This window comes from Mytilus galloprovincialis, chromosome 1 (genome assembly GCF_965363235.1).
Source record: "Mytilus galloprovincialis chromosome 1, xbMytGall1.hap1.1, whole genome shotgun sequence".
NCBI classification, from domain to species: Eukaryota; Metazoa; Mollusca; class Bivalvia; order Mytilida; family Mytilidae; genus Mytilus; species Mytilus galloprovincialis.
In genome coordinates this window covers 49,249,722-49,263,919 of record NC_134838.1, presented here as the reverse complement: position 1 = coordinate 49,263,919, position 14,198 = coordinate 49,249,722, and the positions used below count along the sequence as shown (strand labels likewise).

The 14,198-nt window shown below is 31.7% G+C and overlaps 1 protein-coding gene across 2 annotated transcripts in view; it reads left to right on the top strand.

The window, feature by feature from the left end:
- The window catches only part of LOC143076991 (uncharacterized), a 29,955-nt gene extending 17,323 nt beyond the window's left edge, over positions 1-12,632 (top strand). For both annotated transcript variants that reach the window (XM_076252885.1, XM_076252891.1), the window contains exons 9-13: positions 442-655; positions 1,384-1,455; positions 7,062-7,223; positions 7,720-7,783; positions 9,385-12,632. In XM_076252885.1, the coding sequence (XP_076109000.1) occupies positions 442-655; positions 1,384-1,455; positions 7,062-7,223; positions 7,720-7,783; positions 9,385-10,535 (1,663 nt within the window). In that variant the 3' untranslated portion in view covers positions 10,536-12,632. The remainder of the gene's footprint in view (positions 1-441; positions 656-1,383; positions 1,456-7,061; positions 7,224-7,719; positions 7,784-9,384) is intronic.
- Positions 12,633-14,198: the final 1,566 nt, after the last annotated feature.

Genomic DNA, 14,198 nt, shown 5'->3' with positions numbered 1-14,198 from the left:
TGCCTTCAAGGCCTGGTATTGGAATTTGGAGTTCTGATTATTTTCATAAGTTCCTGTCAATGAATTAGATGAAGAACTATGAGAGTAACCCTTTATCCATGTTGGTGTAAGCATGCATGTCTGTGTCAACAGTAAAATCTCAGTAACTAGTTGTCACCATGATCTACACTTACTTCACTGACATTGATGAAATTTTACATCTGTGCTCATATCAGAAATATTGATGAACAATAACCTGAGTTTTCACAATTAAGTTAACTGTATCTTTAAATATACTTCATTTGAGATCAGTTATATCAAGGATTTGTATAGTTAACTATACAAATCCTTGGTTATATGCATCTTTTGTGAAATGTTATTATTTCTCTTAGATTTACAACCATGCAGTTTTAGTAGATGATCTTTAATGTAAAAATTAATAAGAATTAATAAATTTTTCAGTGGGAACATTCTATTAGACAGCAACTTTGAAGCCAAAATATCAGATTTAGGAATGGCACAACATGCAACAACTGGTTCCGAGACTGGTCTACTGACACATATCACAAAAAAGCAAGCTGATACTAAACAGTATCAGACCAGGGCATATCTGCCCCCTGAGGCTCAAAGAGGGTCTAAAATGTCTGTCAAAGGAGATACTTATTCATATGGTGTAGTAAGTATATTGATGTTCATAAATAGTATATTATGATTGCATTATTTTTTTGGAATGTAAACAAATTATTTGCAACTTTACAAAGTTGAATTTTAGTTCCCTTAAACACAGCCTATTGAATATGTGTAAGAAAAGTGTGATCATGTTTTCTCAGATTGAAATCAGACCTTATTTTACTGTGAATTCATTTATTTTCATGGGTACCAATTTTTGTGGATAAAGGAAAACTTGCATATTTGTGTATATATAAGTCTAAACAAATTTGTCATTCGTTGAACATTTAATTTTGTGGTTCACCTGTAACAACGAAATCCTCGAAAATTGGTACCCCCCCAAAAAATGATGAATCCACAGTATATACATAAAGTCGCATCTTATTTTTTCTTCTTCTTTTATTCTGTAATTTTGTATGCTCCACCTAGGGGCATTATGTTCATGATGTTTTTCGGTCTGTCTGTCCATTCGTCCGTCCATTCATCAATCTGTCAGTCTGTCCCTCATCAGGCTAAATTTTTTGGTCAAGGAAGTTTTTGATGAAGTTGAAGCCCAATCAACTTGAAACTTAGTGCAATGTTTTCTATGGTATGATCTTTCTAGTTTTAATTCCAAATTAGAGATTTTACCCCAATTCATGGCCACTGAACATAGGAAATGATAGTGTGAGTGGGACATCTGTGTACTAGGGACACAATCTTGTTTTAAACAAATATGCTTTTGTTTTATGTCAGGTAATTTATGAAGTCTGTACAGGGGAGAAATCTTATGATGAAAGAAGAGAAGGATCTGATAATAAATTTTTGGTAAGTAATTATAATTTGTTTCTAGTCAAAACCAAATGAAAAATGTTTAAGTGATGAGAATGTACATAATTTTTCACTGAACTTCAATGAAATATGTTTTCTTATGACTTTTAGTCATTGGCTGTTTATAGTTCATTTTGTTGAGTTGCCTTAGTGGTCACGTAGTAACATTCTAACCTCTAGTGCTTGGGGTGATTCAGAGCTCAAGATAAGAATTCACAAATTGGGTTTTTAACCCACTATTTTCAAATATAATTGGGTGAAAAAGTTTTTTAATTGCATGGTCAATTCCAATTCACCCCTCATGTTAATATCAAATTGGGTTTTTCACCACCAAGCTCCTTAATGTATTGGGTTTCTCATCAACACAATATTGAATATTTAGGCAATAGCAACCCCAGATTTTTTCCATCTTAAATATGTTTCTTTCTTTGTTTAGCTGTTTTATTTGGTTTAGGGTTAGGGTTATTTGATAGCTGTTTTATTTGGTTTATTCACTGAGGAGCAATTGTAGGTTTAATTTGTGTTCCGTTTCAAACCTTCTGCCAATTTTGTATTTTCTCATATAAACTGTAAAAAAACGGATAGATGTATTCACAGGCACTCGTCTAATATACCTTTATTTAATAAATTCTGCATGTGTGTATTCATTATTTAACAATAAAATGAAAACAAAATAGTATATAAACTCTAATTATACTTGAACGGTTTTGTTTTATTCCAATTTTCATAAATCTGGGTTTAGTTGTCTTTTATTAGAACTTTTGGTTTCTGATGCTTTATCATGTCATAATTGATTTGGCCTTTCACTTTTTCCATCTGATTTCGTTTTTGAGGAAACCCTGCCTGTTTTTATTAGCAATGTTCTCGTTAAGGTCCGCACACACGCCCGTGTGTTTGATGGACACTTCCTAAAAACACTGGCTGAGTCTTGTTATCATCATAACTTTTCCTCAGCTTTTCAAAAGAAGCAGAAAACATGCTTCTATTCAATATTTTTACCGGACATTCACTTTCTTTTTAATTCAATGTATGTTATGATAAATCCCGAGCAATGCGAAAAAAATATGACTACATGACACACGCTAATTGGATAAACGCCGAGAAGATCGAAATGTTTTCAAAAACATGTGTACCCTTTGAGCAACGGAAAACTCTAACAGGGACCCATTTCAGCTACTTGATGCAGGGATCTATTTTTAGAACGAAAGGAAATTTCCAAATATAAATATTATAAAAATAGTTTACGCGACGACTGTAAACAGATAAGGGTAAATAACGCAAATAGTAGCCAATAAAAGAGTTGAGAACTCATGGTTTTGGCATATTATTGGGTTTTCCTTTGAATTAATTGGATTATTGAACCCTGCAATGGGCAATTGCATTGGGTTTTTTATTATTTGTATTGCGTGATCACGCAAATACGCAGCTTATCTGGAGCTCTGGGTGATTGGTTGTTATACCTATTTGACGGTGATCTGCTTTTAAAGAAAATGATCATAGACTGTTCGGCTCAAGAGCACATAAATACTATAGAGAAGTGTTTGTCTAGTGCAATGCAGTATTCACATTCTTTCATTTTTAAAATCATTTGTTCTGACTATGAATAAGTGTGAAAGAAAATTGGCAGTTTTAAAACAAGCACTTAGCCATGGATTAAGTACTGACGATGCAAGGGCTGTATAGCCAGTCAAGGCTGTTAAAAACTTCCATTTGTTGTTGGATTAATTACACATGATATATTTTGCAGGAATGTTTGATAATTTTTTTTCATATTATGCATGATTTTTTGTACACAATCAATGATGATTTAAAGTGAAAACTGTCAAAAACAGACAGGACCTGAATAGAATAAACTTGAAACTTGTCTAGACTGATCTATTGTAATGGACATACCGGTATAATCAATATGTTCTACTTTTTTAAATTGTGAACACCAAAAACCTTTGAATTAGGATAAAGCTAAGATAGGGGTTTTGTCAAGACAGGTTTTACAGTTGAAGTTTTTAGAGACATAACTGTCTAGTTTATACTGATCAATTCACCATTTCAGAATCTAGTGCATTCTGGGTAATATTTTCAAAAGTGTACACCAAAACCTTGTGTTTGGATAAGGATGTTCTAAACAATGGAGATCCATCCAATAATGTAACGTGATTTTCATTTTGGTGTACGAACTATGAGATTACCCATAGTCCTTTAGATTCTGAAAAGGCGAATTGATGGTTGTTGAATTTGACATGCACATTGTTCAAGGATTTATACCGCATTAATGATACTGGTAATTACAATATTTTGCATTATAAAAAGATATTGAGAGTAAATATAATTTTAGGATTTCTTCATCACAATATATCAATATATATAATATTATGGATTACAAATGTGTCGAGGTTTGTGATTGGATAAAAACACAGAGATGTCAGCATATATTCAGGAAACTGCCGGGGTATATACGATGTTTTTATCCCTAATTGGAACCTCAAAAACATCATCATAACACCGGTTACTATGTGACGTAGTCAAAAGCTATACAGACCACTATTAGTAAGGAATGTCAGAGGCTCACAGAGGGAAAATAATGACGTGCTTCAGTTAATAATACATTTTTAATACAAAATCACGCAATTTACACTTTTAATACTTAAATGTAATGTTAAAAGTGTTATTATAAATTATTACATACACAATATAATTATGTTCACAGCAAATTAGAAAATCCTTCATGTATGCCAAACATATCAGGTTGGGTTTTTCAATATATGTGTTGTAAAAAACAAAGCCACACACACATACAAACTCAAAATATGATATCTAAAAACTTTATTGAAACTATTTTTTATTGGAAAAAATTGTCAAGATTAAAAAGGTGCATTTAAATGGATTAATGGATTACTCAAAATATTAAAGAAACAATAAACATGTAATAAATATACATGCTGCATTGTGAATGTTCAACAAATACCTGTACTGGAAAATAACATTAAGTCAGGGGTAATCCGTAATATATGTGTAATTCAGGTTTCCAACAGGGTACATACTGTTACATTCCCACCTTAGGGCTTATATCCCCTTCGCCTTTGGCTCAGGGAATATAAACTCTTAAGCCGAGAATGTCCCAGTATATACCCTGTCTGAGACCTGAATAACATATAATATATATATATATATATAAGGCCACACCAATTTAATTTCTTGTTCTACGGATATTTGGACTCCAAAAATTGGGGCGGCCGAGCGATTTGAAAATTTTAATAAAAAAATATTTAATTTGCAAATTTTTGAGGCGAAGCTTAAAAAGTAAAGGTGAGCGATTATATTTTTTTTTGTAAACATAAAATAGTAGGTTTTGAAAATATTAAAACTTGATTTATCACTTGTACTTTGACAGGGCTCATATTTTCCCAAAGAGCTATATCTCTATCTTGTATTATATGGTCAAAACATGTCCAAGAATTTTTATACGTCCGTCAAAATTTTGATGGGACGTATTATGGTATACAAATGTCCGTCCGTCCATCCGTCTGTCTGTCCGTCTGTCCGGCGTAAACATGTTGCACCGTAACTTGAGAACGACTTATCCAAATTTCATGAAACTTAATATAGTTGTTTCTTATGATGGTCAAATGATCTGTATACTTTTTGGTGAACATAAGATTTAAACTTTTTGAGTTACAGCACTTTATAACTAAAACAAGGGTGTGTTTTTTTCACATGTCGCACTGTATCTCAAAAACGATTCTTGATTATGACTTAAAACTTTAAACACTTCTTAGTTATATTCATCTCAATATCTGTATACTTTTTGGAGTTGATTCAAAATTTCATTTTTGAGTTATTGAGTATTTTGTAAAAAAGGGGGAGGGTTTTTTTACATGTTGCGCCATATCTCAAAAACTATTTAAGGTTATTGCTTAAAACTTTACACATGTCTTTGTTATATTAATCTAAAGATCTGTATACTTTTTGGTGATGATTCAAAATTTCATTTTTGAGTTATTGAGTATTTTGTAAAAAAAGGGGGAGTTTTTTTTACATGTTGTGCCGTATCTCAAAAACAATTTATGATTATTGCTTAAAACTTTACACGTTATATTAATCTAAAGATCTGTATACTTTTTGGTGATTATTCAAAATTTTATTTTTTGAGTTATTGAGTATTTTGTAAAACAGGGGAGGGTTTTTTTACATGTCGTGCCGTATCTCAAAAATAATTTATGATTATTGCTTAAAACTTTACACACTTCTTTGTTATATTAATCTAAAGATCTGTATACTTTTTGGTTTTGATTCAAAATTTTATTTTGGTAATATTTAGTTTTTTGTAAAAAAAAAAACAGGGTGGGGGGTATCACATGTCCCGTCGTGTCTCTAAAACAATATATGGTTATTGCTTAAAACTTTCTCAGAAACTATTTATGATTATTGCATAAGACTTCCACATAAGACGTCAGGCGTATCATGCGCTCATGGCGCAGCTGTTTATTTAATATTTCTGGACTTAAACTATGTTAACACATTTTCATATTATTCAAAATAAGTGGACCCCTCTTTTAGAAAAGTTGTTTAAAATGTGATGTATTTCTCCTCTTTTTGAGTAAAAAAATCTTAGTTTTCAAAGGTTTTTTTTTATAGTAGCACTATACAAATCCTTTGTATTTATATTTCCTTTTCTACAACAGTAAAATGACCCCTTGTCACTTGTTGTTTTCTTTCATGTAAATATCACCAAGTATTCTACAAATTTAAAGATAAATTTTTGTTCATATTTTTTAATCATATACTCCGCGCATGCAACAGTTCGTAATCTTCAATATTAAATTGGTTAATGAAGCTGTAACTGTATATCATCATCATCAGAAGAAGAGGGTTGTTTCCAACCTGATTATAACCAACACAGGTCAAAGTACGGCCTTTTACACAGGGCTTTGATCCAGACCAAACAGCAACCTATAAGGGACCCCAAAATTATAAGTGTACACAATTTGAATAGGAAAACCGACTATCTAATTTATATATCCAAACGGGAAAATACAAATGACCCACATCAACAAATGAGAAATGCTGAACGACAGGCCCCTGAATCAATCAGGACGGGTGAATAAACATGCAGTGGCTATGGATAGTTTTGTTTTGCCAGCATACAATATAATTGCAGTTGAAGGCAAATCATTCAGAAGTTCTTTGTACTTTATTCTAACAACGAACATTTTTTGGTAGGGAATATAAGTAAGGGGGAAAGAAACCAATGTTTTGTTCTGTACAGGTATTTCCACTGTTATCAATCGAAGCACTCCCACGTGGGATAAATCAATTCATGCTGAAATAAATATTCACACAGATATTTACACAGTGTGATGGGGTGCTTATGGGTTTAAAATCGTTATATACAGGTTAGACTGTGATATTAAAAACAAATGTTGATATCTTTTTATAATATTTACAAAACAACGGTGGGGGATATAGACATGATTACATTTCCAGATGCAGGAAGGGGGAATATACAAAAAATTTTAAAAATCTGTTTTGAAAAAAAAGGTGCGGGTGGGTCCGTCGAACAAGGAATTAAATTGGTGTGGCCTAATATTTGAAATTTCTTTTTTTAGGTTGAGTATATAATTGAAATGGTTGGTGATAATGAAGAGAAATTTTACAACATGTGTGATCCAAATGATAAAAACATTCCTCAGGATTTGTATAATTCTGTGTTCAAACTGGCCCAGGCATGCACATCCAAATTAAAGAAAGGTCGACCAGAAATGAAAATGGTAAGTGTTAGGATTTTTCCTACTGAATCTAGCTGAGTGTTAATTAAAAAAGCCATTTCATTGTTGCAAATCTGGAGAATTCCATATGGTCCAACATTCAGGAATATCTTTTTTGGAGAAATTGTATATTTTTATATATCCAAAGTTGTATTATATCATATTTGACCATATTTAAATGACACTTTATTTTATATGGAATATCGGTTTCATGAAGCTTACTTACCCAAATTTTAGTACCATTTTTAAGTTATTTTATTTATGTTATTGTCTTTTTCTTTTGCGCATGATTTGTTTATTTATTTCATTCACACACTGATAATTCAGAGTTATTTAAGCTCAGAGCAAGTTAGGAATAAATTCTGTAAACATTAAAACTTTGAAAAAAATAATCTATCAGATGTTTTTTTTTCAACAATCAGTAAATAAAATAAGAATATGTTTTTAATGAAAATGATAAAAAAAAAAAACGTGATTAGATATATGTTTACATTTGCAGGCATTTACAGATTTAGAAAAACTAGAGGAGGATTTCATGAATAGTTTTAATAGAAGAAATGGAGGTAAGAAAGAAGAGTCACCGTTTGATAGCATTCAAGTTTTCAAATAAATCACATACAAGGTTTGTTACAAAATGTGAGATGTAGCGATGCTAAACCAGGGGGAATGACAGTGGTAGTAGATATTTGCATAAAGCTGAATATTTTAGAAGGAAGATGATCTGGATATTTTATATTTTGCTCTCAAATGCCTTATGTTACGAACTATGTATACTGACAAGCAATAATTTTAAAATGAATAAATTGCAAACACAGTGGTTTTTTGTCGAGCCTGCAACTTTTGTTGCAGAAAGCTCGACATAGGGATAGTGATCCGGCGGCGGCTACGGCGGCGGCGGCGGTGTTAGCTCACTTCTTAAAAGCTATATATTTTAGAAGGTGGAAGACCTGGATGCTTCATATTTTGTATATAGATGCCTCATGTTACGAAGTTTCCGTCAGTCACATGTCCAATGTCCTTGACCTCATTTTCATGGTTCAGTGACCACTTGAAAAAAAAGTTCAGAATTTTTGTAACGTTGAATTCTCTCTTATTATAAGTAATAGGATAACTATATTTGGTATGTGCGTACCTTGCAAGGTCCTCATGCCCGTCAGACAGTTTTCACTTGACCTCGACCTCATTTCATGGATCAGTGAACAAGGTTAAGTTTTGGTGGTCAAGTCCATATCTCAGATACTATAAGCAATAGGGCTAGTATATTTGGTGTATGGAAGGACTGGAAGGTGTACATGTCCAACTGGCAGGTGTCATCTGACCTTGACCTCATTTTCATGGTTCAGTGGTTATAGTTAAGTTTTTGTGTTTTGGTCTGTTTTTCTAATACTTTATGCAATAGGTCTACTATATTTGTTGTATGGAATGATTGTAAGGTGTACATGTCTAGCGGGCAGATGTCATCTGACCTTGACCTCATTTTCATGGTTCAGTGGTCAAAGTTAAGTTTTTAAGTTTGATCTTTTTATCTAATATTATATGCAAAAGGTCAACTATATTTGGTGTATGGAAATATATTATGATCTATATGTCAGTCCCGCAGGTTTTATTTGACCATGACCTCAATTGCACGGTTCATTGGACAGTGTTAAGTTTTTGTGTTTTGGTCTATTTTTCTTAAACTATAAGTAAAAGGTCAACTATATTTGTTGTATGGAAGCATTGTTAGCTGTACATGTCTGCCTGGCATGGTTCATCTGACCTTGACCTCATTTTCATGGTTCATTGGTCTTTGTTTAACTATCTTGTTTAATGTTAAGTTTATGTGACAGTTGTAATAACGCTTTATACTTAGGACTATCAACATAATATCAATGGTTAGTAAAGAAGGCGAGACATTTCAGTGTGTGCACTCTTGTTTTTTAAATTTTTGATGTTACAGTAAAAGAGCATTTGCCATGTTTCAGAGAAAAAAAAATCAATTTTGATTGTATTATGGAGTCTAAGATATGATTTCTGCTTTTTATGTCAAATATATGAATTTGGCATAATTTTTTATTTTTTTAATTTCTTTAATTTTATGTGACAGTTAGTTTGGGGCTAGGTGCAGAACTACATTTTAAAATCTGACTTTTAGAATTAACATTGTTTGCTATATTTTTTTCAGTCTATGATTCAGTCAGCACGATTGAGCAAACAACTATGCAGTATTCAAATGTAGTGGATGCTAGTTCTCACGGTGGATGTGTGATTATTGATCCGTCAAGTTTTAATCCACATTTGGCATCCATGTTGTCTCAATTCCCACCAGGTCAACCTATACCAGAACCTTTACTACTCCAGATGGGATATGATCATAGAGTTCCCGGTACTGTTGCAACGGAACTCCAAGTGCAACAGAAATTAGCAGAGATTAAAAAATATGAAGAGGAATTCAATGGAACTAAGGAAATGGTTGTTGTAGAGGAAAACGCAGAAGTTATTCAAATTGAGGAAAACACATATGAAAATAGTGACGAAGTTGCAAATATTGAAGAAAACAATGCAAATGAAACCACTGAATCATCTCTTGAATGTGAAAATGAGGAATCACTTCAGCAACTCGATGATCATCAGCCAGAGTGTGAAGAAGAACTTGATTTGGAGCAAGAACGAATGGACCGTGAAGAAAGACGATCAGAAAATCTGAAATTAGTTTCAGAAGAAGACCCAGTAGTAAAGGAAAAGTTTACAAAATCTAGAGACGATTTCTTTGCCCGATTTCAGCAGCAATTAATGTTTGCCACACAGTATTCTGATGAATCCGTGTGTGAAAATGAAGAAGAAGATGATGATGAAGATAACACTTTAGTGAACAATGATGATGTACAAAGCCAAAATACGGCTTATATGTATAATGATCAAAATGAAGAACAATACGATTCAAATCAGCTATTCAGTCAAATGGACGATAATGTTGAAGCTCCCATTCAAAACACGGAAACAAATATAAATTACGATCAGGGAGACAAACTGGATGCTCACAGACAGAAATGTGATAATTATCAAAGTATTGCTAGAGAGATGAGTGATGAGAATGGAAAAGTTGTAGGAGAGTTAATTGAACGTGATCAAAGACCTTTCGAAGGAGACATTTGTGAAGATGAAAGTGAGAATTCTTTAATCAATGACTTTGGTACAGCTTTATCAATAGAAACTGATGGTGATGTTAATGTTAATTTAAATGTCATAACAAATCAGTTATCACAGAAAAACAATTTTACTTGGCAACAGCTCCAAAGGAGACCTGAGGCCTCAGAAGGGGAATGCTATGTGTAAATAAACATGTTTTTTTTCATATTAGTTAAAACCAACTTAGATAAAGTCATCTTTGCATTTACTATTTGAAACTACTGTGGATTCATTTATTTTCGAGAGTATTAATTTTCGTGGATTGCTAAAAATATGCATATTCATGGATATTGGATTTCGTGGTTTTGTCAATCTCTGTATACAAAGCCTATTGAAAATATGATATTCGTTGAACATTTGAATTTATGGTTCACATGAACCCACGAAACCCACGAAAATTGGTATCCAACGAATAATAATGAATCCACAGTATTGCTAAAACCTTTACATTTAATCAGTAATACTGCACTTTAATTTATACTAAAGAATTCATACTTACAACATAGAATTGAAAGTATTTTTTTCATGTTAGAGCTATAGTGCTATAGTGTGGTTAACATTTTAAGTAGTTTCCTCTGAGAGAGAAAAAAATACCTAGATTTTTCGTGTCAATAAAGATTAAAACAAAAATAATTGCTACTAAACATGAATTTCTTAGAATAGAAAAATAACCAAAATCATGCTAATGAAGTTGTATGTTTAGAAGTAATGGTAAATTGTCACAATGTATTAAAATTTAGAAGCAACATTCAATTTCACTCATAACACTAAAACCATTTGTGGTTGAACTAATTCTTGGAAGCAGCAAATCAATTTAACTTTTACAAATGTAATCAATACATCGATGTTAATGAAATCAGAATGTTAAGGTCCCTTTTGGTTATAATATAACTCCTTTGGTTTCAGTGTATTTTTTGCATCCCTGGCTTTTAAGCATAAAGTTTTGGAAGTTCCTAAAGAAGGTAAAACTAGAATAGTACTACATGTATGTACATAATTAATTTATAAAGTATTTATTTCATTTAAAAAATAAGAAAATCGCTCTTTCCAAATGGTGCTTCAAATTTTTGTAAAGATACAACTTTCTATAATTATCATTTTTTTCAATTAAGCATGTTTATGTTCATATATATTTTTATAAGAAATTAAAAAAAAAGATAGTTTTTAAAATCTTGTTTACAGAATTTGTGCAATTTTTACTTGTTAACCTCTTTCATTTTTTTAACACATGTAAAGTATCTTAATTTGTCCAAACTATTTGAAGATAGAAAAATTCATATAATAATGATTTGATTTCAGAATATATGATTTTAATGCATAATAACCGTCCAAATGTGATGAACCCCAATGAGACTAGTCATAGTTTGGATGCGAAACCTTACTGATTCAGGGTATCTTTGCTGTAAATATTGCAATCTATTAAACATTTTCAAGTTCGGAATTGTATCATATGATAATTGAAGGAAAATTGAGTTAAGGTGGAACCTAACACTACAGGGAGATAACTCTGTAAAGTCAGTTAAACGTTTAAATTACGTTGTGTTGTACAGGGAATAGTAAGCTTCTCAGTGATCAAAATTGGTGTTTGTCAAACTGCTACCGGTATATAACCAGTGTAAGTTTTCTGATAAAATGGTTGGTTCAAAATTTGTGAAATTTTTATATTTTTGTTAAATGGTCAAAGTTAATACTTTGTCAAAATTTTAGGAAAATTAAACGAGCCAAATTAATTTTAGTGAAAGTGTTGGGTACCACCTTATTAATAACAACCCTTCAAAACAGACCAACACTCATCTTTCATTTTGTATTTGAATGTACCCAAGTCAATCAAGTCTTATACAAGTATGTGCACTTGCATAAGGTTGATTTATAACTGACACAGCTAATAATAATGTGATAATGTAATAAAATTTTGGGCCCACTGTCCTAGTCTATATAGAACATATATGTAAAAGCTGATGTTCAAATAGCAGCACTAAAGGTACATTGTAATAAGTTTCTACTAAAAATTAAATTGCCTTTAAAAATGCTCTTAATATTTTGAATGATTATTGTAATGCTTCATGTAGGTAATAAGGAATGCTAAGTTAACTATTTATTTTTAGTATACATGTGTATACGTAGTTTGTGATATTATAAAATACGGTTTTATTGATTGTATATTTTTAAATACGTTTAGTACTATAAGGTTTTGAAGATTTGTTAGATAATATATATCAATAAATTGTTTGTTAACTGTTTAAAGTAATTTCGTGGAATTCAATTTAGTCTTTATTTCCATCTCTTGAATGAAATGGATTGCAATTAGACGCAGGTTTACCCTGTCCATATATTAGTATTTGCCCTGGGTGCAATACTGCTAAAGGAGTAATACTCATATAGTTCAGTAAGAATTGTTTGGTTTAGAATAAAAATTAAAATCACAAAAATACTGAAATTTCTAATTCTAAAATGGAAAGTCGCTAATCAAATGGCAAAATCAAAAGCTCAAATACATCAAATAAATGGATAACAACTGTCATATTATTTTGAACAGGCATTTTCTCATGTAGAAAATGGTGAATTAAACCTGGTTTTATAGCTAGCTCAACCTCTGACTTGTATGACAGTAGCATCAAAAAGTGTATACATGTAAGAAAGAAAAATGCCATTTTAAGGTGAACACAAAAAAGAATTTTGGAAAGTTGTATATGAGGCTAATATCTATTAAATTACTAGGATATGAATTAATGTAATAAAGGTACAATGTTGTTATTGCTGTTTTTCATCTTCACTGTTGAATTTACAACTCAATACATATAACTTTAAAATGTAACAGTATCTGCTGTACAAACTTTCCTGTTGTTTTTGTCTCGCACTGACAAAGTAGAAAAAGCTAGACTTTGGCATGCTGTTATTGTTGGAGGCGTCAACAATAATTTAAAAGTTTTTGACACATCTCATTTCCAAGGAGATTATTTGCCCTGCACCCTCTTAGTCATAGACTCATGGTCTATTGACTTTGAAAACTTTGTTTTAGTTTACATGTATTGGTTTGTGATTAGGTCAGATTAAGGGGAACTATTAGTGGTAGGTCAATGATATTTGGTATGCAGATGTATTAGCATTGGCATCTCATAACTCATTGCTTCAGTCATGACTTTGAATGTTTTGCATTCTAAATACATATTAACGTTTGTCATTAGACTGCTTTGGATGACTTATTGTAAGTCAATGATATAGGCCAGTTCCGGAAAATGGTTGTTAGTTGAATCTGTCATGTGACTTCCAGCACCACATGACTAAAATGTAGGCATTGTCACTTCCAACACATGTTGAGCAAACAGGGGAAAATCTTATACTACACAAAATATTTGGAAAATTTAAATCTAAGAAGTTTGTCACCCTTCCTTAAGTGTTACAGGAATTAAGATTACATACTTACGGAACATAAATTTCAGATTAAAAAGTGTCATTGTTAATTTAAAGGGACCTACCTCCACTTCACTTTTCCATGGAGATTATTTGGTCCTGCACCTGACAGGATTCATTGACTTTGAATGATTTCCATAGTTTACATGTTTCAAAGTTGCCATTTTAATTTCAACATTTTCATAATACCATAAAAATTACAAAACCAGAGATATATCTCTGTGTAAACAGTTTATTTATTAAATGCACAAGAAAGTGAAAGTAACTCTGCGGTCTAGAAGATTAAAATGTAAAATGTATAAGGAAAACTGATGATGGATGACTGATTGCAAGTGATGGCATAACTCACTTGGCCAAGTGAGCTATTGAAACTTCATTTGATGACTCTTCAATTGTATA